The 23,028-nt window shown below is 35.0% G+C and overlaps 3 protein-coding genes across 3 annotated transcripts; 2 read left to right on the plus strand and 1 right to left on the minus strand.

Moving 5' to 3' along the window:
• Positions 1 to 264: 264 nt before the first annotated feature.
• On the plus strand, positions 265 to 8,023 carry LOC121248890 (synaptotagmin-5-like). Its single transcript, XM_041147498.1, is given in 13 exon segments — positions 265 to 700; positions 798 to 843; positions 935 to 1,055; positions 1,484 to 1,608; positions 1,878 to 1,899; positions 1,902 to 1,978; positions 2,174 to 2,248; positions 3,415 to 3,494; positions 3,894 to 4,044; positions 4,127 to 4,357; positions 5,592 to 5,888; positions 6,094 to 6,207; positions 7,462 to 8,023. Coding segments are annotated over 13 exon segments (1,701 nt in total). The 5' UTR covers positions 265 to 485; the 3' UTR covers positions 7,609 to 8,023.
• Positions 8,024 to 8,894: 871 nt separating this feature from the next.
• Positions 8,895 to 16,593, minus strand: LOC121248891 (bifunctional purple acid phosphatase 26-like). Its single transcript, XM_041147499.1, has 10 exons — positions 16,458 to 16,593; positions 14,928 to 15,154; positions 14,574 to 14,774; positions 13,895 to 14,006; positions 13,411 to 13,637; positions 12,517 to 12,655; positions 11,513 to 11,733; positions 10,377 to 10,498; positions 10,057 to 10,218; positions 8,895 to 9,346 (listed from the first exon to the last, which is right to left on the minus strand). Exons 2-10 carry the CDS (start codon positions 15,117 to 15,119, stop codon positions 9,274 to 9,276), a joined length of 1,449 nt encoding a protein of 482 aa, XP_041003433.1. The 5' UTR covers positions 15,120 to 15,154; positions 16,458 to 16,593; the 3' UTR covers positions 8,895 to 9,273.
• Positions 16,594 to 20,117: 3,524 nt separating this feature from the next.
• On the plus strand, positions 20,118 to 20,555 carry LOC121249507. The gene has a single exon (XM_041148208.1). The coding sequence runs from the start codon at positions 20,118 to 20,120 to the stop codon at positions 20,553 to 20,555; it is 438 nt and encodes a 145-aa protein (XP_041004142.1).
• Positions 20,556 to 23,028: the final 2,473 nt, after the last annotated feature.

The raw sequence follows: 23,028 nt of genomic DNA on the forward strand, positions 1-23,028 counted from the left end.
ATTCATTTTTTTTTTAATTTTTTAAACATTATTTTATTTTATATATCTATATTATTTATATATATATATTTTACTACTTCACGTAACCTAACTTCTAAGTTAATGGGATAAAATGAGTGGCATAATGGCAAGACTATGGAGAGAGAGAGAGAGAGGTAGGTGGTGACAGTTGAGCTAAAACTCTACCGTCCAACCCGAATGAGCCGACACGTGGAGATTTAAATGGTCAGAGGTCTGCCTCCAAAGATCAAACTGAACAGTCTTTTGTCGGAGCTCATTTTACGCGTACTATGAGAGTTCCGGCACTTGAAAAGCAGCAGCAGAAGAAAAAAAGGTGGCATCATTGGTCCGCCACGATCTTTGATAACAATGTTAATACGTATGGACATTGAACTCTAATCTGGCACTGCTTCTTCTTTACCGGGCACAAGTCTTTTGCTACTCTAGTGATCTCCCACAAAGAGTGAAGAAGAAGAAGAGCGAAAATGGGGTTCTTTGTGGGGCTGATACTTGGAATTGCCATGGGACTAGCGCTGATAGTCGGCTTCGCCCGGTGTGAGAATGTACGATCAAAGCGCCGGTCCGCACTGGCCACCACCATTGCCGCTTTTGCAAGGATGACCGTCGAAGATTCCAGAAAGATCCTCACTCCAGATCACTACCCTTCCTGGGTCGTCTTCTCTCAGCGCCAGAAGTTGAGCTCTCACTCTACATATTTTCCGAGTCTCTTACATAATCATCTAGAGACTGACATTTTTGTGGGTTTACTTTCTTTTTTATTTTGGGGTACAGTTGAATTGGCTTAATCTTCATCTCAAAAAGATCTGGCCTTATGTTGATGAGGTATTATTTGTATCTAGTTGAAAATAAAAGATTAATACGAGTTTTGTGTTTTGAGTGATGGTGATTTAGAGGATGAACTTGGTGATTGTAGGCAGCATCTGAGCTGATAAAGACTTCGGTTGAGCCCGTTCTGGAGCAATATAGACCGATTATACTGTCCTCGCTCAAATTTTCCAAGTTCACTCTCGGTACTGTGGCACCACAATTTACAGGTTAATTACCTACATTCTGTTTCCGTTTGTAATTACTAGTTTGATCGCATTTGGTTAATGCAACAGAGCTTATTGCTAGAAACCTTATGATCATTACTTATTAACTTCCCATAAGAGGTATTCAGTTCCTTTTTAAGTACCGCTTTTGGCAAGTCAAGAAGAAAGAATCACGATCTATTATATAGAAAAGAATAGTCTTTTACTCTACAGTACCACTATTTCTCTTCTTCCGCTTCAAACTTAAATATTTAGCTAGTTATAACAAAATTGCTTATATGTAGTCAGTCATTTCTTGCAAAAATGACTATTTTATATTAAAAAGAGTCTGTTTTCGTCGCAAATAATTATTATCGTGACAAATAATCGGTCACAAATACTCATTTTTCTTGTAGCGCTTAAGGTTCTTATGGATCAATTTTATCCTTTAGGAGTTTCTATTATTGAAAACGGAGATCAAGATGGTGTCACCATGGAGTTGGAGATGAACTGGGATGGGAACCCAAGTATAATACTGGATATTAAGACTAGACTCGGTGTTGGACTTCCGGTGCAGGTAATGTTTTTCTAATTTTTGTATGGAAATTAATCTAGGATGGGATTTCTAAAAGGTAGAAATTAAGCACCAACTTTTAGGTTATGATATATTTTCTCTCCCATTTGAATGTGGTGAGGAAGTGAAAAATAATTGTAGCTCCATTTCATTGGAAACTTTAGCTTCTCTGGGAAGTGTTACTTCCTCTGAAAACACTGACAGTGTATCTTCTTGAGCTTCCTCCCTGAATGCTTTGATTCTAATTTTGATGCTTTCTTTATTCTGTTTAGGTGAAAAATATCGGATTCACGGGGTTTTCAGGTTGATTTTTAAGCCATTGGTTGAGGAGTTTCCGTGCTTTGGAGCTGTTTGTTGTTCTCTAAGAGAAAAGGTGACACGTCTTTCTATAACCATCCTATAAGATATTGGAAGTAGAGAGGATATATACGCATAAATTATGCATATCAGATGACCTTTTATCTTTTGGAGTTTTCAATCTCTCTCTCTCTCTCTCTCTCTCACACACACACACACACACACATTCACAGTGCATATGGTTTTGTGAATATTCAAATTTCCCTTGCAGAAAAATTTGGATTTTACACTTAAAGTTGTTGGTGGTGACATATCAACGGTTCCTGGGCTCCAAGATGCAATAGAGGTTTGAGAAAATTCCATCACGTGTCACTATTGTTGCCATTTTACCAGACTGTTTTTTATCATCAAGTGCTAATATCTTATCTGACTTCTATGAGTTTTTTGTTCCTGAATATGAAATTGTAAATAAAATTCTAGAGCGTATGGAGAAAATTTTAATATGAGTTCTAGGCCTGTCATCTTTAAGTTTGACCAGTCCAATCAGACACCAAAAGTTGTAACTTGTAAGCCCCCCTCTCTCCTCCCTCCCCAAAAAAATCTACTTGAAAAGCTGGTACAGTATGTCTTAAAATATCATGTCCATTGATATCATATTGAGGTTTTGGATGTTCTGATAACATCTGGTCCCAGATGTGGATATTAGGATTGTAGTTCAATACATCCTCCCAATTATTAATGCAAGAAATTAATTGTGATTCACAAAAATTAGATAAATATGTTTCATGCTCTAGTTGACAACTTGCACTTGAGCTTAGCATGGTTTGGAATTTATTAGGTCGGTCAAACAATAACAGAAACATTCCCAAGTCAGCTCCCGTAATAGTGAATTTGGTGCATACTTAAGCAGATTTATCAGCCAAAGTTCACAAGGTTTTGAACTTGGGTAACTTTGACAGAAGAACCAATTTGCGAACTTAACTCCTCCAGTGAAACTAATTTGCGTTAATGTTTCATTGAGTTTTGACTAGTGATGCACCAATCAGGGTATTACATGAATAAGCTTATTTTTTGTTACAAACTTACAACGGAGAGTCATTGTCAGAGAGTGACCTTCAGTCAGTGTCAAGGTTTTGAACTATAATTACGAGTTGTATTCAGTTTGCATACTGAACTAATTATTGTATGTTTATTTGAAATGAAAAAATTTACCAAGATTTGAACTTTTTTTGCACCATGGGATAAATTAATCGATAAATTTTGGTTTGGTAATTTGAGAGATAATTTGATAGTACATTGTGTTTGTTGAGGTACTTTAAGGATTTATATGTGTAGCTGTGTTCCATGGCCAACTATAATTTCTGGTTTCCATGCCTTATTTTTTTTTTCAAATAATAATGCCATGCATTGAATTTAGTCTTTCAACACCGAGTAGGTGTATCTTATGTAGACATCGTCGGGATTTGCATTATAAAAAATCTGTGTAACGAAGAGGTATATATGTTTATACAGAGTACAATACGGGATGCTATAGAAGATACTCTTATGTGGCCTGCTCGAAAAGTTGTACCTATTTTGCCTGGAGATTACAGGTAGGCCTTCATATGGACAAGGATACGAGCTAAACCTTTGGCAATTGCGATTATTCTTGTAGTTATCTGTGGTATCGTTGTGCATGCCATGAACACAATGGATATGCATGCTGATGCCTCTAAATGGCTGGGGGTGGTCTTTGCTCATTGATGATCATTTTTATCATTGATCAGCAGCCTTGGCATGCGCTTGAGTGACTATATCAAGGTCGTAAGAGGGAGAAAGGAAACGTGGTCTTTGCTCATTGATTATTATCATTATCAACTAGCTGCCTTGTTATGCATGCATTAGGTGGCTAATGGGGAGAGAGAGAGAGAGAGAGAGAGAGTGGTGGTCTTCGCTCATTGATTCATGTTGTGATTTTCTTCAGTCTAATAGTTAGTGCTTTTGTTGTTTAGTGACCTGGAGTTGAAGTCTGTTGGGATATTAGAGGTGAAGCTTGTGCAAGCAAAGGAGCTGACAAATAAAGATATCATTGGAAAGTCAGATCCCTATGCTGTATTATATGTACGACCATTACATGACAGAATGAAACGTAGCAAAATAGTTGTAAGTTCTTCTGCATTTTCCTTAATTCCTGTTTTCGTCACTTGGTTTTGAAAGAGATCCTATTTTTTTTTTTTTTATTCAGAATAATGATCTAAACCCAATCTGGAACGAACACTATGAATTTATTGTTGAAGATGCATCCACTCAACATTTGGTGGTGAAAGTTTATGATGATGAGGGGGTTCAGACATCGGAGCTCATTGGGTGTGCTCAAATACAGCTAAGCGAACTTCAGCCCGGTAAAGTGAAGGATGTTTGGTTGAAACTTGTTAAAGATTTGGAGGTCCATAGAGATAATAAACAGAGGGGGCAGGTGAGAATGCAAAATGCTTTGAATATTTAAACTTGTTATTGACTGTGAGAGCTACCTTTCTCTTTCTGTTGGCAAATTTTTGTTTGACCAAACTTTGAGAATTGCAGAACCTGTCCCCTGCTGATGCTATGTTAACTAACCTCCGCAATGTTATATGCCTTTCTTCTTAAAAGAAAGGTACTTCCTGCATGCATCCTATAAGTGCTTTCTGGGATGGATCTTAGGCTGACCAAATTGTCTTCTAGTTCTAGCAATAAAATTCATAACTTGCAATGTTGGGAATAAAGCTGAAAGGAAGTCTGCTTGGTTGCCTTGAGGGTGATAAATTCTAAAATGATCTTGTTGGGTTTGGAGCTGCTGCTCAAGGTGTTAATGTACTATGTATGCTCTGAAGAGTAAAAAGACTCGAATGATCATTCTATAATGAACCGTCTGTTTTGTGTTGTGTGCATTACATTTGGTAAATTGGTAATACTGCTAGTGGAATCGGCTCCCCATCTGGGATGTCTGTGGTATCTCCAAGGAGATTTATAAGACTTCATATTGTCCTACATATGCTGAAATCTTCATGTTTTCTTTTCTTTCTAAACAGCCAACCTTCCCTACCCTCCCCTCCACCCACCCCTTTTTATCTGGTAAAGCACAGTTCGGTGATGATAATTTGATGACTTTTTTACTCTAGAGGCTTCAATGGTCTTGTGAATATTTTATTTTGAGGCTTAAGATGTAAGACTTATCAATTTCGGCCACAAAGAAGTATTTTTCAAACTTAAATCTATTTTTCACTTGAGCTATATTTTTTGGAAATAATGGCAGTTTAGATAAAACGAAGTCCATCATAGCTTTTTGTCTCAAGATATTTTTTACACACACACACACACTCTTCTTTGTCCGAAAGGTGCTTAGAAATCATAGAAACTGACCTACATGACCCATATATCTGACTATTTTGTGGACAACTTGGGGTCTGTCTTTGAGTCAGTTGAGTCATTATGTTGCAAGAGAATAATCGATTAAGGAGATACACAAGCTCATAAGTTGAAATAATTCCTTTGTGTTTAGGATGGTTATGGGATCTGAATAGAACAGTTACTCTCCAACTAAATTTGCTGTAGGATTTTATTTTTTGACTTTCGTTGTTGCATACTTGGTGTTATTATTATTATTTTTTTTTTTGGGGATATGGATATCTGTGTTTATTTAAGTATGTTAAACTTTCTTCTTTGTGCTTTAGGTGCATTTGGAGCTTTTATACTGTCCTAATGGGATGGCGAATATATTTACCAACCCTTTTGGCTTTAATGTTTCAATGAACTCCTTGGAGAGGTTTCTTAAAAATGGGGTTAACGGAACAGAAGCCATTGAAAATGAGAAATCAGTCATACAGAAGAAAAACGAGGTTATTGTTAGAGGAGTTCTTTCTGTTACTGTGGTATCTGCTGATGACTTGCCAGCAGTGGATCTTATAGGGAAGGCCGATCCCTATGTTGTACTCATCTTGAAGAAATCAGAAACAAGAAATAAAACTCGGGTAATCTCTTGGTTGGCCATTCTTTCTTCCTTGATTTGTTTCCTTTTGTGTTTTTTCCCTGGCCTCTTGTTTGGTGTCTTTTAGTGGAATCCTGGTGCCCTTGCATGTACCATACTGCTCTTGGATTCTTGTGGGCATAGTGCAGTTACCTCTAGTTATTTGGGCTGTAGATTACTAGATATACTTACAAGTCCTTGTTTCTCAGGTTGTGAATGAGAGCTTGAACCCAGTTTGGAATCAAACTTTTGACTTTCTTGTTGAGGATGGATTACATGATATGTTAATCCTTGAAGTCTGGGATCATGACACATTTGGAAAGGTATAATTATTCTATGATTATTATTATTGTTATTCTTCTTGTTGTTGCTGCTGTATATTTTTCCATCAAGATGTGCAAAATCCATAGTTCAACACGGTTGACTTCCTGCATCAGCAATGTGGCGTGTTAAACCTTGTTGGCTCTGGCTTTTTTGTATGGGGTATGTGGACTGTGGAAATCCTAGCTAAACAGATGGGTGGTTGCATTTTGAATGAGCATCATTCCAATGTTAAAGTCCCATTGTGAAATATCTGGATGGAAACAACATATCGAAGGGTCTCTGACTAATTAATTATGGGATAGAAACACTTTTTCCACCCTTAAACTACTTAGGTTTTGCACTTTGCACCTCAAGCTACCAAAATAGTCACATTCACCCCCCAAACTACCATTAATTTGAAATGCGGACACTCCGTTACAATTCGACATTCAGAACTAGGTCATATCACCTATTTTCCATCCATCTTAATAGGGATGAATGTATTATTTGTCAGTTTTTAGTGGTCAGAGGGTGCAGTGCATCAGTTGTGATAGGTTGGACTGCAGAGTACAAATCCGTTATTAAATTGAGGTTTCAAAATATACTTTCCCCATTAGTTATCGGTTATTTAGGATAACATATATCAATCTTTCTCAAAGGTGGCTGCATCTTAACTGGATCAGTGGACCCAGTTACACTGATTGATGAGTCTATGCCAAGTAATGTAATTTAATGGTGCCCATCTGCCATATCATGAAGAAGGATCATTAGACAACTTCCCATATGGACCCAGCTGTTTTAGTATACTTGCACAAGAGAAAAAAAAAGTTTGAATGCACACATGTATTTGCGTGTTAATATATGCTTGGAGTTTCTTGGTTGATTTTTCTTTTTTTATGACGTGCAGCCTCACCAAGGTAGGCTTGAGGAGGAAACCTGGATAATGACCTGAGCATTAGAAACATGTATCAAGTAATTTAAGAAAATTTTTAGTGCAGAATTGAACTCAAGATGTTGAAGTCCACAAGCTTGTCCCAAACCAGCCCTTTGACAACTGGGCTGCATTCTGACCCTTTGAATAGTATTTCAAGGCTACTTGAACCTTACAGTGGTCATTTAATGTTATCACTAAGAGTGCTTTCAGCTTTTGAAGATGTGAAAAACAGAAATCAAGCATTTTCTATGTAAAGATTGCTGCTTTCAACTTGCTTGTGGTGGCTATTTATCTCGAAATGTTTATATTATGTACTAACACCTATTTTTAAATCATGCAGGATTATATGGGGAGATGCATCTTGACACTAACTAGGGTTATATTGGAAGGGGAATACAGAGAGTGCTTCCAGCTAGACGAAGCAAAATCAGGAAAACTGAACTTGCAGCTCAAGTGGATGCCACAGCCAGTTTACCGTGATTCTTAAGTGCTCCTGTTCTGCAGCTGATGGTGAGACATTAAGGCCCCATTTGGATGTTGAGCTGAGTTGAGTTCTTTATGAATAATTGTGAGTTGAGATGGTGGAGTAAGTTTTATGGAGCCCACTTAAGATGAGTTTATATGTATTTATAAGAAGTTGAAAAAATTTGTGGGTCTCGCGTGTAAAAACATTTTGAGTTGAAAAATGTTGTGGATTTCACGTGTGAAGAGATTTTGAGTTAAGATGAGTTTAATGATTTAAGAGTTTGATGTTTGGATGTTAGACTCAGCTTAAAATTAGATTGAACTCCAAGTTTCAAACGGGCCCTAAATCAAAGAGGTTTTATCACGTGCTAAATGTATTAAAAGAACATTGCTGACACTGATACGAATTAATAGATTCATACACCTTGTATCAAGTATTTTTGAGTGCTATGTACATAATCTCACAACAACGGCTAAATGTAAATTGGTGAGACTTTGATATGGATACAAATGGGCTAATCATTGCATAATATTGTTACATGCTTCCTTTTTGCGTTCCATGTAGTGTTCTGGTTTGTAAACTTCTGTTTGGCCGGTATTATCAAGTGATCTCTCTCTCTCTCTCTCTCTCTCTCTCTCTCTCTGCCATCAAGTCAGGTCTTTGAAGCCCCCTACCTGAAATCTTTTTCCCATAAAGGGTTGCACGTCAGCGAGATCTTTTGAATTGGTCCCCAACTAGCCGATTACTTTTGTAAAAATTAGAAGTGATTGGTAAGTGCTACCAAAGCATTGTGCGCTTTACACCCTTTATCCCTTAATTCCAACATCGTGCCATAGATGTATATCCCAGGATCCAAGTCAACATGATTTTCAAGTTCATGGGACTCGAACATTTAGCTGGGATACTGTTTTGACCGGCTGGATGCATGGTCGAGGCTTCGAACTACCGTTGTATGCCCACAGTTTGGTTCCTTTTCAAGAAGTGCTAAAATTTTCAACTACCATATGGGGATCAGCGGGTGAACATCTTACATTATCAAGAGCCATCTTGTTGATCAAGTGAACATCTTACACTATCAAGAGCCACCTTGTTGATCCTTTCTCTGACGTGGTGAACTTCATTGGTAGTTGGTATTTCTAGCCCTGGTTTTGCTTACCACAAAATGTTCACGGGTTTGGTGCAAGAACTCAGGCTCTTCAGGTGGAAAGCAGACTGCATATTATTAATAGAAGTGTTCTTAAAAGTTGGGGGAGAGGGGTTTGGCAGCATAGCAATATTTCCAAATGAGAGACAAAGGAGCTATCCAGTTACCATAACAGCTCTAAATAAATAATGCATCTATGAATTGCACGTTTCAACTGGATACATGAAATGGCTTTGGCTATGTATGAACCGTGCATTCTCATTAGAGCAGACTGTTGGACATTTAATTAATGGACCAAGTGCATCTTCCATAACAGAGAATTAGAAGTACAATAATTTGTTTTGATAAGCAAACGAGAATTTTATTAATGACAATAATCAAGATGTCCAATATTCCTTTTCCGTAAGGATGCAACCATCAGCAAAGGCAGGCCAGAGTTCCTTTGTACAGAATACAAATAACAAGCTTGATCATCATATCTTTCTCTGTAACTCCATTCCTCTCCGAAATCATGTAATGCCACTACACTTGAAATCTAATCACTAAGTGGCAACCTGGCCAACAACACTCCGTAGATAATGCTTCTTCAATTTTCTCCTCCTAATATTGCTTGCCCTGCCTTACCAGAAATCAAACATGTCATAATGTTCTTATATCATAAAAGTAGATCACCATAAACATTGGCATCCCAAATTACTTTTTAAGTAACTGATTAATTGCTATCCAGGTCTCTATATTTTGAATTTAACAGTTGGCAAAAGTTGTAGCATGACATTGCAGGCTACTGATGCTGAGATCAACACAAGTGAATGACCCAAATACCCATTGAATATGTGCATGAGTGCATAGCTATGCGATTAATGCTCTTACCTTGGCTATTTTTATAAATGGCATGTAATTATTTACCATTATCTATATGTCCTCATGGCCAATGACTAGTTATACCAATTGACATTTTCTTTTATAGTTTGGCTTACTTTTTTCTGTCACATGTCATGTGAGGCAGAGAAAGAAAGTTTGATTTCTGTCTTTCGTGGCTAACCATTTGAAGAGAATGCAATGACACCTGAACTATCTAACATTCGTGGTTCAACAGTATTAGGAAGCTGGCATAGTGGCATGTCATGCTACATTTTTTACGTTAAACCAAAGTGTGTGAACTCAATATGCATATAGCTAAAGCTCTTATAAGTGATGGTTTTCAACAAGGTATCTGAAATTGGTTGTTTGTAAAGTCATTGGTTCAAGTCTTGTTGATACCATTCTGTTAACTTGGACTGATGGTTTTCACAAGTTAATAATAAAAGTAAGGAATGGTTACACACCAGTACTGATTGTGTAATATGAACGAGTCAGTTGCCACTCTTTTGCCATCATCATTTCGATTCCAATGGTAGACTGCATGTGTCCTATTTTTTATCTCCAGCGTAGAGTGTCCATAACTGGCTTCTCGGAATGCAGAATAATCTGGTTGTGGATCTCTAAACCTGCAGCACCAACTAACAGTTGTTAACCATAACTGCACTGCAGGAAAATAAGTATGATTTCTGCTAGTGATTACAGGAGGGACTCACTATTTCACATGACTCATCATTGAAAACTAGTAAGGACAATAAATTTTACTCGATCATGCAGGCCAACTCACCTTTCAGCAAGACCTTCCTGATTTCCTCCATCTCCAACTGTTATGTAAACAGGTGCGGATTTGTCTGGTACAGGGTAGCGGTCCCCACTAGTTATGTTGTAGTTTATGTTTGAAATTCGATACTGAAAACGCAAAATGAATATTCTTAAATTTTGGCATTGCTATGTTGCTTCAGCACCCATCTTGCTAGTAGATCAGCATAAAATATGTTCTCCCATTGTGACAAACTAGATTTGAAAACCCAAGGTTTAATTTGCGAAAATTGGAAATCTATAAAGCTTTCTGCAAATGAGTTAAGATTCAAGGACTGATTTGTATTTAACAAAAAGAAAAACAATTATTTCTTTTTCATGGGTTATATCGAGAAGTTTTCCATTACTGGTTGATCCATGTCTTGAATTATCATGAAAAAATATATACATTGATATACATAAAAATATACCAAAATTAGAATATGAAAGCTGGGAAGAGTGTTGAGTTAGTTCAATAAACTATATTCACAAATCATATACTTTCGACTTTAAATGTTAAAATAAAGTGTTTACTGTTCAAGATTTCCTTGTATCGGCATCATAAAACCATTCTCCAAATTTGTAATTTCCTTTTTGATAAGTAAGAGTAAATTTATTGATAAGAATGAAATAGGCATAACCTGTGTACACATGAACTATACAAAAGAACAAACAATAGTTAGGACACAAGAGAAACAACCAAATTTGTAATTTTTAAGCAGAAATTAAAATTGCCTACTGCATATCTATGTCAACAAGATTTTTCATATGCAGAATGATCCAAATCAAAACTTCTGCTCAAAGTATAAAGGCTTAACATGTAAGTGAATGCATTGGTTGTACAAGTACTTAAATCCTCGTACTAACGATCTTAGTTGCTTAAAACTTTAATATCACGGACTCAATGAATCCAGATAAATGATATGCATGAACAGATATGGACCGTCCCCAAAAAACCATGTCAATCTGAACAAAAATAATCTGCATGCAAAACAACATGAAATTATAGAGGTAAAGAACCATACAGATCTTTCATAGGCATGGACCCCAAAAATCCACGTCAAACTGATCGAAAAAAAACCCATTTGCAAAACAACATGAAATTATAGAGGTAAAGAACCATACAGATCTTTCATAAGCATGGACATGGCCAGCAAAGACTACATCAACTTTGTAATGGATGAACCAACTCTCAAATATAGCTCGCATACTTTCCCCCTCCATGTAGTGAGCTTCATTGCTATTGTAGATTGGCACATGCATAAGAACAATGAGCCAAGGAGTCTTCTCCCTGTCAACCCTTGATAACTCTTCTTTAAGCCACATCCATTGAGGGGTGTACTTCACTGTCAGAATCAACCAGAAATTCTTATGTTTGTGATTCTCCATCCACTTTATTTATTATTTATACTATACGTTTATATGATAGATATTAAATGATATACCTAGATATAAAATATATATGCTTAATATCCATTATTTTCCATATTTGAAAATTGTACTTAACCTGTAATGTACGTTACATACCCATAATAACATAGGATAAACTATAATATTATTATAATATATTTTTTGCTAAGTAATCAAATATTTATGAATAAACACAAAAGACCAAAACTCTGACTGTGTTATATTATTATAACTAGTAAGATTAGAGTATTATATTATGTTAATAGTATAATGCTCATAATGTAATGGTACTGTACTACACTATATGTAAAATTTAAACATGCCATAGCTATACTTATAACTTATATATAGAGTTTTATATAGTTACTATAGGTATAACGTGTACATGTTATCATTATACTTTCATATAACTTAAGTATAAATGACTATATGTATCATCAACTCAAATTAAAAGTTTTTTAGTGGTTAAAGTTTATAGTATGATTTGTATTTATTTATAATAATCAATGAAACCTGATTTTTTGTAGCTGGAAATTAGTTAATATTAGACGAGCCGAGTTTGAACAAAGGTTCTTGAGCTCGAGCTACCATATAAAAAAAAAAAAAATGGAATTCTCACATGATGCAATTAATAAACTAGCAAATATTTCCTCCATTGTCTATCAAAAGAAAATTATAAATTTTTGAAACCAGCAATAGACAGGGAAATGAAAAGTTACCAAATGATGAATAGCTGGATAGCACGATTATATGAGCAGATGCACGCCTGATGGAGTACCAAAGAGGACTGCTGCTTTTGGAGGCCAAATAAGGTGTAGAGTATCGATGGAGGTAGGATTTGAAAGGAATAACTTCCCCCTATGCATATGCACTTACAGCCTCTCAAAAGTTATACAAGAAGTTTTATAGGTTGTAATTCTAAGAATATGAAAATTTTTTAAACAAATGACTGTATAACCCATTTTGTTAGTAGAAAGAAAATATATTTATGTATCTAATAGTGAAGTCCTCACAATGATCCTTACAAGAAAAAGAGCCAAAAACAAAATTTCAAAGCTATTTCAAAGCCATACAATGATGTGAAATGGCAGTGACCTGCCATAACTGCCATGACCAAAGGTCTAATCAGGTCAAACTGTCTAGTTAAGGGAGAGAGAGTTCCATTTTATTCAAAGAACATTGGCTACAAGGGCCCATAAACTCATAATCGCTCCTGCACCTCTTATAAGTGGTCAAAGGAAATACAATGTTCTAGGGCTGGTAATTGACAAAAAAGCATTCGTGCAGGTAGTAACAGTACATTGGGTTGGCACCCTTCTGCCTAGCAATTTGCAGTTGGTTCACTTTTTGGTAACCCTTTTTCCTCGATCCATATTGCAGAAGCAAAGAGTGGGAGAAACATAGATTTCCTAGAGACTGTTCTAAGATTTTGAAAATGAGACGATGGGGCACTATAGCAACAGTGCAACACAGTTTGTTAATGGACCAGAGGGTATTCACTATCTCCCTGTGTAGAGAATTTTATGTGATTGATTAAAAATATACATAATCGAAATAGGCCAGGATAATAAGCTACTCAAACAGTTTGATGAAAATATCTGTTTAACCCTTACCATATAAGGCATGTACTCTATTTCATGATTTCCAGCAGCCCAAATCCATGGCTGATATGCTGTACTTCGTTCAACGAATTGACCCCATGTGTCCCACCGTAAACCAACATCAGTGTACTGATATCTATCAGCATAAGAAAGATCTCCAACAAATAAGACAGTTTGTCCTGGACTCTGCATGTAATGCTCAAGAGTAGAAAGAGAGTTGTATGTCTGGCCCAAATCTCCTGCGACGTAAATTAAGGTCATTGATAAATTGTAGAATTTGGGGATGTTGAAAAGATGCCTCAAGAAACCTTAGACATAACTGAACAAAAGAGAGAGTTTCTGGAAGCTAGAGGTGACTGATTGAGGAAAATTTGCATAAAAAATCATATTAGATGGTTGTTCATGAGCCATATAGACCAAGAAATGTATATTATGAAGGAATGCCATGAAGCCAAAGTTCCACTAGAAGACCCTGCATAGAAAGAAAACAACCCACCGATGATCCCAAAATGGTAAGTAGCATCTGGATCAATCCTTGGAGGTGTTTGAAACCAAAATTCTCGAGAAGAATCACCACTCCCTAACTTGTAATAGTACTTGGTGTCATACTGAAAAAAAGAAACCATTAAACTAAAAAAGGAAACAAATTACAGGACGAGAGGCAAGAAAATTCTAAATATGCAACTAGAAAGTGGACAATCGGTGGCTTGTATCAATTTGGAATACCCAGCACTGTCTACTCATCCATTACAAACCAATCCTCCATTCCTTCTAAGGCATTGTTAGATTATAACCTAACAAGTTAAATTTATCCATTCCAATTAGCTTAAATTTATGAGATAAGTTGTGATTAAAAATGGTATCAAGACAGAAGTCTTAAGTGCAAACATGATCACACTTCATCCCCCCCCCCCCCCTCCCATGTCAATTAAATATTATCCGTGTTGGACTTATTAAAAGGGACTCTAATCCGAATGTGAGGGGGAGTGTTGAATAAGACAAAGTGCTGATTCAGTAGGTAAGATAAAAGGGCACTGAAGAGATTACAATTTTGTTCACCATACATAAGAAGCCTGGTATATTGCACAAGACAAAGATACCTTGGTGTATATGTGATCGAACAATAGAGGCAACTGTTTAGTACTTATTTTAGTACATAATGAATGAGTATTTACCTTGAGGCCATCGATGAGACAGTGATGGATGTAGCCCGACTTATATTTGTAAAAGGTATAGTTTGTCATTGAACCCTCTGCAGTAAGGTCATATCTATTCTTTGATGTACCATATTGTACTTTACTGGGCCCTGGTTCATCAGCTGTCACCCATGAGATGATTACAGCCTTTCCATCATAGTCGCCTTGGGTAATATGCACCTAAAAAAGGAAAGATATGTATTATGTAATTGTTGGAACAAAAGGGAACAGAAGATAATCATAGTAATGAAATGCATGATGCCCATTTCCACCTTTATCCGTCTTGATATTCCAAAGTTTTCCACTGGAAATATCAAAAGTATGAATTCTTACTTGGTGTGGAACATTATGACCCTTTGGAACTGCAAACACTTCATTATCAAGAGGGATGTCTGTAGACGGCCACTCAGAGCGAATGAAAGTACTAGTTATCCCAGCATTGCCAGTATTCACAGAACTCAAAAGGACAAAGAAAGTGAAAGCAAGTTGAAGCAACAAGGACTGCATCCTAGCAACCTCCAGCATGATTGTTTATCAACCACTGACAAAAGTATTATCAGCTGCATCAAAGAAATTGTCCAGTTTATCTATTTTAAGCATAGGTAAACCATAAATAAATGAATACCATTTTTATCCTATTTAAAACATGCGTTTCCATTCAGGCTATAAATGCTTCACAATAAAAAGGAAAAACAAAGTAGAGCAAAACCAATGCTATTTTGAAGTGGTAAACGGTAAGACAAGCAAAGATTTTTTTAATAAAAAAGTTTGATGCCCATTTAAACATCAATCTGATATGAAAGATAATCCTCTCGAAATAAAACTTCCACCATGCTTAGATCCTCCAGCCCCTCGAAAAGAAAAAACAAAAATCTCTTCTATTCAGTCAAAAAGAGATTATTTCCAAACAATTACCATCATTCCCATTCATTTTTCGTCAGAAAGCGCGTCATATAAGAAGAAAAAAGGTATAAACCTGTCTACATTCAGCCTTCAAGTACAATCCATAATTAACTTCAAAGGAGACAGTTAGGACATTTACAGAAGGGTAGCTTAGCAAGCAACTTTGGATTATTAGACTATGCAACTCAAGACTCGAACTTTCCCTTTCTGTTACTTCAAACCAAACTTCCTACCACAATTTCACCTCTGATAAGCCAGTTTCTTATTATACAAAAACGCCAAAATCCGTTTCCACCTGACTAACTCTCAGCAATCTTTTTACTCGCCGGTTCTTTCTTCTAGGCTTTCATCCTCCACTACTGCTTCAATTTCTGGGCGAATAATTCTGACACCTATCACATCGGGGAGTTTTCACATTTCTTGAGAGTTCCACTTCTACCCTGAATGGTTTCTTGCCACCAATATCCAGGAAGACGACTTCAACCCGAATTGGCACAAACCCTCTCAAAGCTCAGCCCCAAAATTCCATGGTCCAATCAGAACGATACCGCATAAGCATGACCACCAACCATAAATTTATAAAAAAGAAAAGACCCAGATCTCTAGCCAACAGCCAGAAGTATTTCGAATAAAATAAAATGCGAAAAACCTTTTTTTTTTTAGGAGGGTAAGTAAAACATTCATATTCTATCAAGGACAACTCTCATTCTTCAAAATCAAACGCCACATAGAATGATCAACCATTAAGGATTTGAGAATTTCATGATACAATAAACCGAAAGCATCGGGTTTGAATTCATTGCTACACCAATAAAAGTAGTCTAATTAATGCACAACATAGCTAAATGAAAACGAACAATGGGAAGTATTCGAGAAATCGATAGCAAAAGAAGTAGAAATATGATATCAGCATAATGGAGCAGAAATTCTCAAAACTCCAGAGAGAGAGAGAGAGAGAACCTTAAAAGAATTTGCAGTGTTGGGTAGAGGGCGAGGATGCCGATTGTCGAGATTAATAATCCATGATGGAGGTGGGAGGCGTATGGTGGCAGGGAGAGAGGCGCTGCGTAGATATGTAACTTAAGGAACCGTATGTGGTGCCAAACCATTAGCGGTTCTCTTTGAAGGGACCTACTGAGTCATGGTCTATGTCTGATCAGACAAAATTATCATGTGTCCAGTTCCCATTATATGCTCCGAAAATAAAATAAAAATATACGAAAAGAATGTTTAAAACAAAACCATCACAAGTTTGTTTAGGCTATGTTTCGATCTAAAGATGTTAATCCATTTTAAATCTAGGCTACTTTTTTTAAAAAAAAAAAAATTCATAAAAAGTTAAACTCATCTTACCTACATTATACATTCAAACAGATATCTTAATCTATTTACATTTAAACACATCTCAATATAACCCACAAAATAATATTATTTCTAGATCAATTCAGTTAATCTAAGATCACCTCAACATACAAACACAATTTTAGAAGAGAGTGAGAACTGAGAGAAAATAATACAAAAAGGAATTTGCATTTTTTATCCATTAATCCATAATCTTATACATACAATAAAATTTATAAATTGACATAGTTTAATCTAACTTGTTAGATTAATAAATCTAAGATATTACATTAAATCATATCAATGTATAAATTCTTTTGTGTAAGATTTTGTATATAATTATTAAGATATAAAATAAATAATAGAAATATATATATTCTCATTAGTTTAAACTTTTGAGACGAGTAGTGATTTCATATGGTATCAGAACAAATGTGTTGAATTTAAACTCTGACTTTACACTCTATTTTATTTAATTAAATATTTTACATATTGGTCATACTTATTGAAAAAAATTAAATTACACGTAAATGAAAGTGTTAATATATAAAATAAATAATAAAAATTTATATTTTCTTATTAATTTAAACTTTTGAGACAACGTAACTAACTTTTGAAAAAGTATATCCAAATTAATTAAAGAGTAAGAGATAGCTTCCTTTTTGGGGTGATTTTTGGTACAAAGTTCGTAAAATGTGCTCAAACTTTTTGTGGTGATTTAAACCGTATACTTGTGTGCTCTTGATCACTGGTAGTCCGGAAAAAGGGTGGCGCAAACTGCAAAGCATCGGTTATAGACAAAATCGAATGGGCTGACTTCGTTGCTATTATCATGTTCAGCTCAGAGATGCAAATGGCGTTGAGTAGACAGGTCGAGCATATGTTTTGCATTGGAAACCGTGCCATTCAGATTTTCCAGAAAATATGTCGGTGAAATTCGTAATAATATAATAAAAATTACAATAAAATTAAGACGAAATCAGTTTGAACTGAGGTATAAAAATATCATTCTTTTTAAAATGATTTAAGTCATTTGTGATGTACAAAGTCTCAAATTAACTAATAAAATAGAATTCATCTTGACTCGACTCTTCCAAAATACAACAGTCTAACTGATCGTCGTATGACTCAAATCTATTCTGCACAAATAATTGAGCTCAAAACTCTATTCAAAAGAATACGTCTCTTTTGTTTGAAAATATTCTCAAAAATATATATTCACTAAGCTTGTTATTCTTATCACACTTTCTTCCAAGTATATTCCTCTCTACATATTTAACCGCAAGACTGCACACTTATATACATATATAGTTGATAGACGTAATTGGTAAAAAGAATAAAATGAAATAAAGTAGCTAACGACCCATTAATGCTATGTTGAACTAACGACCCAACGTCCAAAAAAGCATTAAAGCAATAAAATTGCTTGAAACCCAAAACGGTACGATCTCCAACTGAAAAGCTATTAAACTACTAACAAATTATGAGAGATGATAAAAAGGTAAAGTGAGAGGGAATCACCTTATCTTATATCTCTAATTCGATAAAAAGGTTCTTGGAGGACTCCATTAATAAGAAGAGCATATGAGACTGTCTTAATGCATTTCATCACCATTTCAATCCACTGATTACAGAAGCCCATTCTACACAACACAGCTCTAATGAAATTCCACTCTAATCTGTCGTATGTCTTGCTCATGTCTAGTTTCAGTACTATGTAACCTTCTTTGCCTGTCATTTTAGACTTCATTGTATGCATGGCTTCAAAAGCCATTATCACATTGTCAGAAATGAGTCTATTAGGCACAAAGGCAGATTGAGTATTAGATATGATGAGAGGCAAGACAGACTTAAGTCTGTTGGCTACTACTTTAGAGATGAGCTTATACATAACATTACACAGGGATATGGGTCTGAATTCAGTAACTTTAGTGGGGTTCTTTTTCTTGGGAATTAAGCAAATGAATATGTTATTAATATCAGAGATATTACCATTTGAATTCAACACCAGCAGGATAGCTTCACTGACCTGTTTACCAATGAGGGGCCATTGCTTCTGATAAAATGCAGCAGGAAAGCCATCTGGTCCAGGAGAGCTGAGACCCTCCATCTGAAAAAGGGCCTCTTCAATCTCTTGTTGAGTGTAGATTCTGGTGAGGTTGGCATTCATATCTTTTGTGACTCGAGGCTCCATAGATTCCAAGCAGGTCGAAATGTTTTTTGGTGAGGAGGTGGAAAAAAGTTCTTTATAGTAATCTTGGAAAAGAGAGCTAATCCTCTCATTGGAATGCACTTCCTACCCATCATCATCTACCAGTTTCTTGATCATGTTGACTTTTCTTCTAAGGGAAGCACATTGGTGGAAAAACTTGGTGTTTCTATCACCCTCTCTCAACCACCTCTTCTTAGCTCTCTGCTGCCATCTGAGATTCTCTTCCTCTAAAAGTTTGTTTGTATCCCTCTAGACCTGCTTGATTTGATCATTAAGTTGGCCTTTGTTCTTTTTCTAAAGTTCAGTCAATAAAGTCATATTCTCATACAGCTGTTGATTAGAATTGCCCCACCTTTGTTTAATCCATTGCAATAGCTTCTGTTTGCACTGGTTAAGGCCTGCAGAGACCTTTGATTGAGGCAGGTTCATATTGGAGAATAAGAAATGGGAATCAAGTGCAAATCTGGAAGGATAGATGGATATTACATACAAATCCAAGTAGGGCCCAAAGTAGTGTTAGAGTGCTGGAGAATAATGCAACAGTGTCCAATTTAATTGATCTAGTTACTAAGCAATGGGATAGAGCCCTGGTGCAGCAGATTTTGAATGCTAGAGAAGCTGATATCATTCTCAAAACTCCCATAAGCTCACTCAACAGCAGAGACAAACTAGTTTGGCAAGGCACAAGAGAAGGTGTTTTTTCAGTGAGAAGTGCCTACCACAAGGAACTAGAGAGAAGACTACATGCCTCATGTCAAGCCTCAACCAGCTCTTCCTACAAAGCAGTATGGCAGCAGCTATGGCAATTAAAGGTGCAGCCTGAAGATAAAGTCTTCCTTTGGAGATCTTGCTTAGAGGCACTTCCAACTCAATTAAATCTCTTCAAGAAAAGAATAGTCGAAAATCCCCTCTGTCCTATTTGCAATCAGGAGGAAGAAGACTCAGTACATGCCATATGGAGGTGTGAATCAGCCAAAGATGTGTGGAGTCAGTGCTAAAAAAGATTACAGAAATGCCACCTCCCTTTCATATCCATGATCCAACTACTTGAAGTATTATTTCAGACCATGGATTGCCAACTCATTCAAGAATTTGTTGTGGTTGCAAAGAAGATATGGTGGAGAAGGAATAGCTTTATCTTTAAAGGCTCTTTTGTTCACCCGAATGCTATTATCAAGGAAGCAAGAAGTCTCTTGGAGATGCTAAATGAGGAGAGTTCCAACCAGGACAGTGTGCAAACTTGCAACTCAGATATGGATTGGCAGGCTCCCCCATCAAACTGGATCAAGATGAATTGGGATAGTGCAGTAGACAAGGCCAAAGGAATTATTGGAGTGGGAGTAGCAGTGAGGGACAATTTGGGTCAAATCATTGCTACCATGAGGACCAAGAAACACATCTTCCCCGATCCATTACTAGCAGAAGCATTTGGAGCCCTCAAAACAGTACAGTTTGGTTTGGAGCTTGGGCTATCTCAAGTGATCATTGAAGGGAATTCTCTATAAGTCATTAATGCTCTAAAAAGGGAGATAGAGGGCTGTAACAGTGCAAGCATGTTTGTATGTGAGCAAAACATCTTCTTAAATTTTTTGCCAAGTGGGAGGTTTCTCATGTTAGGAGAAATGGCAATACTATGGCTCACTTGTTAGCAAAAGATGCTCTTTCCATCTATGACCATATTGTAACGTTGGGAGTTCTCCCTTCTTGTATCCCTTTGGTTTAATAGAATGGAATTGTTTCTCTCAAAAAAAAAAAAAAAACGTAAAAGCAACGGTAAAGAAAAGTTATGAGAAACCAACGTTACTAACTAAAATGTTTCGCTACTGGCAAATCTTTCAAAAAAAAAAAAGAAAAAAGAGAGAATAAAAGCAAGCTTAAAAACGTTCAAGCAATAAATCTCATAAATCCTAACAATTATTTTAAAAAATACCAACAAATGTTTGATGCTCTGCTGCTTAGCATCTCATTTCAGTAATTTCATGATTTTTTTTTTTTTACAAAAATCAATACAAATATATTTTTTTTCGTTTTAAGAATTGTCAAATATATATATTTTTCTTTTAAGAATCATTTTTAAATGTATATACGTTTATATTGAACAAAAATTATAAATCTATTTACAAACCTTTTTATTGACAGATCAATTAATGTACAAATTTATCATATCAGCTTACATGAAAAAGATATTGATACTTTGCCTTATTTTATAAATATAATAGACCCCACACTAAATAGTGTTATACACCAAGCTTGAAAGTAACATGCATATAAACACAATTTTTTTTCTAATTTTATACAATCATTTTTAATTAAATATTATTTTTTAAGTTTATTTAAATTTTTATTTAACTTTGATTGGTTTTAATTAAAAAAATAACATATAGTTATTGAAGAGTTGTATAAAAACTATAAAGAAGAATTATACTCATTAGTCACTATTCACTCTCACACAGTATAATTAGCTACTATTCACTCTCACACTTTATATCTACAATTTTTTTCTATAGGGTATGGGATGTGGAGTAGTAAATAGTGACTGATAAGAAAAAATTTTCAACTATAAAAGGGTTATATTTGCATCATTTCTCAAAGTTTATTTTTTTATTTTTTTTATTAATATTTCCTTTTCTCTGTTTGTGTGTATATTTCCTGACGTGGAAGAGAATATTGAACCCCAGATCAAGATATCAGTCGCTCTCATTGAAAGAAAATAAGTACCATAGGCTAAAAAATAGTTCATATATATATATTATATTATACTGTTATCTCACTCTTATTTTAGCATGCGAATACCACTTTATTAATCAATTTTTGATTTATGATTTGTTTTTACTGTGCTCATGAACAATAATTTAAGATATAAAAACAGATTTAATGGTTGATGAACAATATCATATTAACACAATGTGATATAAATAAAATGAGATCTTACTTAACTCAAAGGATAACCCTAATCATAAAATTATTCTATTATCGAGACAGAGTAGAGCGCACCATCAATAATATCACTAAATTGTAAAATTTAATTTGTAAAATTTATAATTTATAATTTAGTTTTCAAATTAAATTATGTCACATAAGAAGTGTGTGATGTAGAAGTGATCTTAAAATAACAATACCTCTTATCATAATGTTGGAACTTATTCTCACATATGACACTGTTAAAAGGACTTGTACTTATTATCTATGAGTAAAGATATGTTTACAAGATTATTACTTATACATGTACATTGGATTCACGCGAACACACTCTCGTGAACAGTAACAGTAACAAGTGTGAATAGAATATGAGTGTAATCAGTTCAGTTCTGTCCGAATTTTTATAAATTTTAGAATTGAATTGGTATATATTGATTTTAAAAATTTAATAACCGTATGGATTGATTCATTACCAAAACCAAAACTTTCGAATTTTTTGATTTAACGTTTACATGTGTGGCACTACATAAATTTAGTATTATACTTTTTTCAACACTAAACTTAATTGTTAAAATTTAGTCCTTATTATTAACAATTACTAAACTTAATTTTTATTTATTTATTTTTTTTTTTATAACCTAGGGTGTCTAGCTATTAACAATTACTAATTCATTATTCATTAGTGTCTAATTTATTATTGAGATTAATAGACTTGAATGATAAGATTAAAATAGTAAAATTAGTGTCTAATTATACTAGTATACTATAAGTAAAGTCTAGCTTATATAAAATATTATATTAATTTTATGTTATAAGATTAATAGACTTGAATAATAAAATTAAGATTTTATGTTATATTAATTAACAATTTAATTAGTATATAATATAATATAATATAATATAATATAATATAAAATTTAAAGTACGTATATATATATATATATATATCAATTCAATTTGATTCAAATCGATTTTTAAAAGAGTGGGTCTACTCTGTCGCCCCACTCTTACCGCTAGGCTTATCGTCCAGCATTATTTTTTTTTTCTTTTCACATTTTT

The sequence above is a fragment of the Juglans microcarpa x Juglans regia genome, chromosome 2D (assembly GCF_004785595.1).
Source record: "Juglans microcarpa x Juglans regia isolate MS1-56 chromosome 2D, Jm3101_v1.0, whole genome shotgun sequence".
NCBI lineage: Eukaryota > Viridiplantae > Streptophyta > Magnoliopsida > Fagales > Juglandaceae > Juglans > Juglans microcarpa x Juglans regia.

Bases quoted from the DNA above. Each gene is read 5' to 3' on its own strand.
- LOC121248891 (XM_041147499.1), bottom strand. From the start codon at position 15,119: ATGCTGGAGGTTGCTAGGATGCAGTCCTTGTTGCTTCAACTTGCTTTC. The intron at 12,656-13,410 runs GTAAGGGTTAAA...GCATATGCATAG, and splicing joins TAGAGTACATGCCTTATATG to GGGGAAGTTATTCCTTTCAA. The intron at 11,734-12,516 runs GTAACTTTTCAT...TGATTCTGACAG, and splicing joins ATCCAGCTATTCATCATTTG to TGAAGTACACCCCTCAATGG.
- LOC121249507 (XM_041148208.1), top strand. From the start codon at position 20,118: ATGGATTGCCAACTCATTCAAGAATTTGTTGTGGTTGCAAAGAAGATA.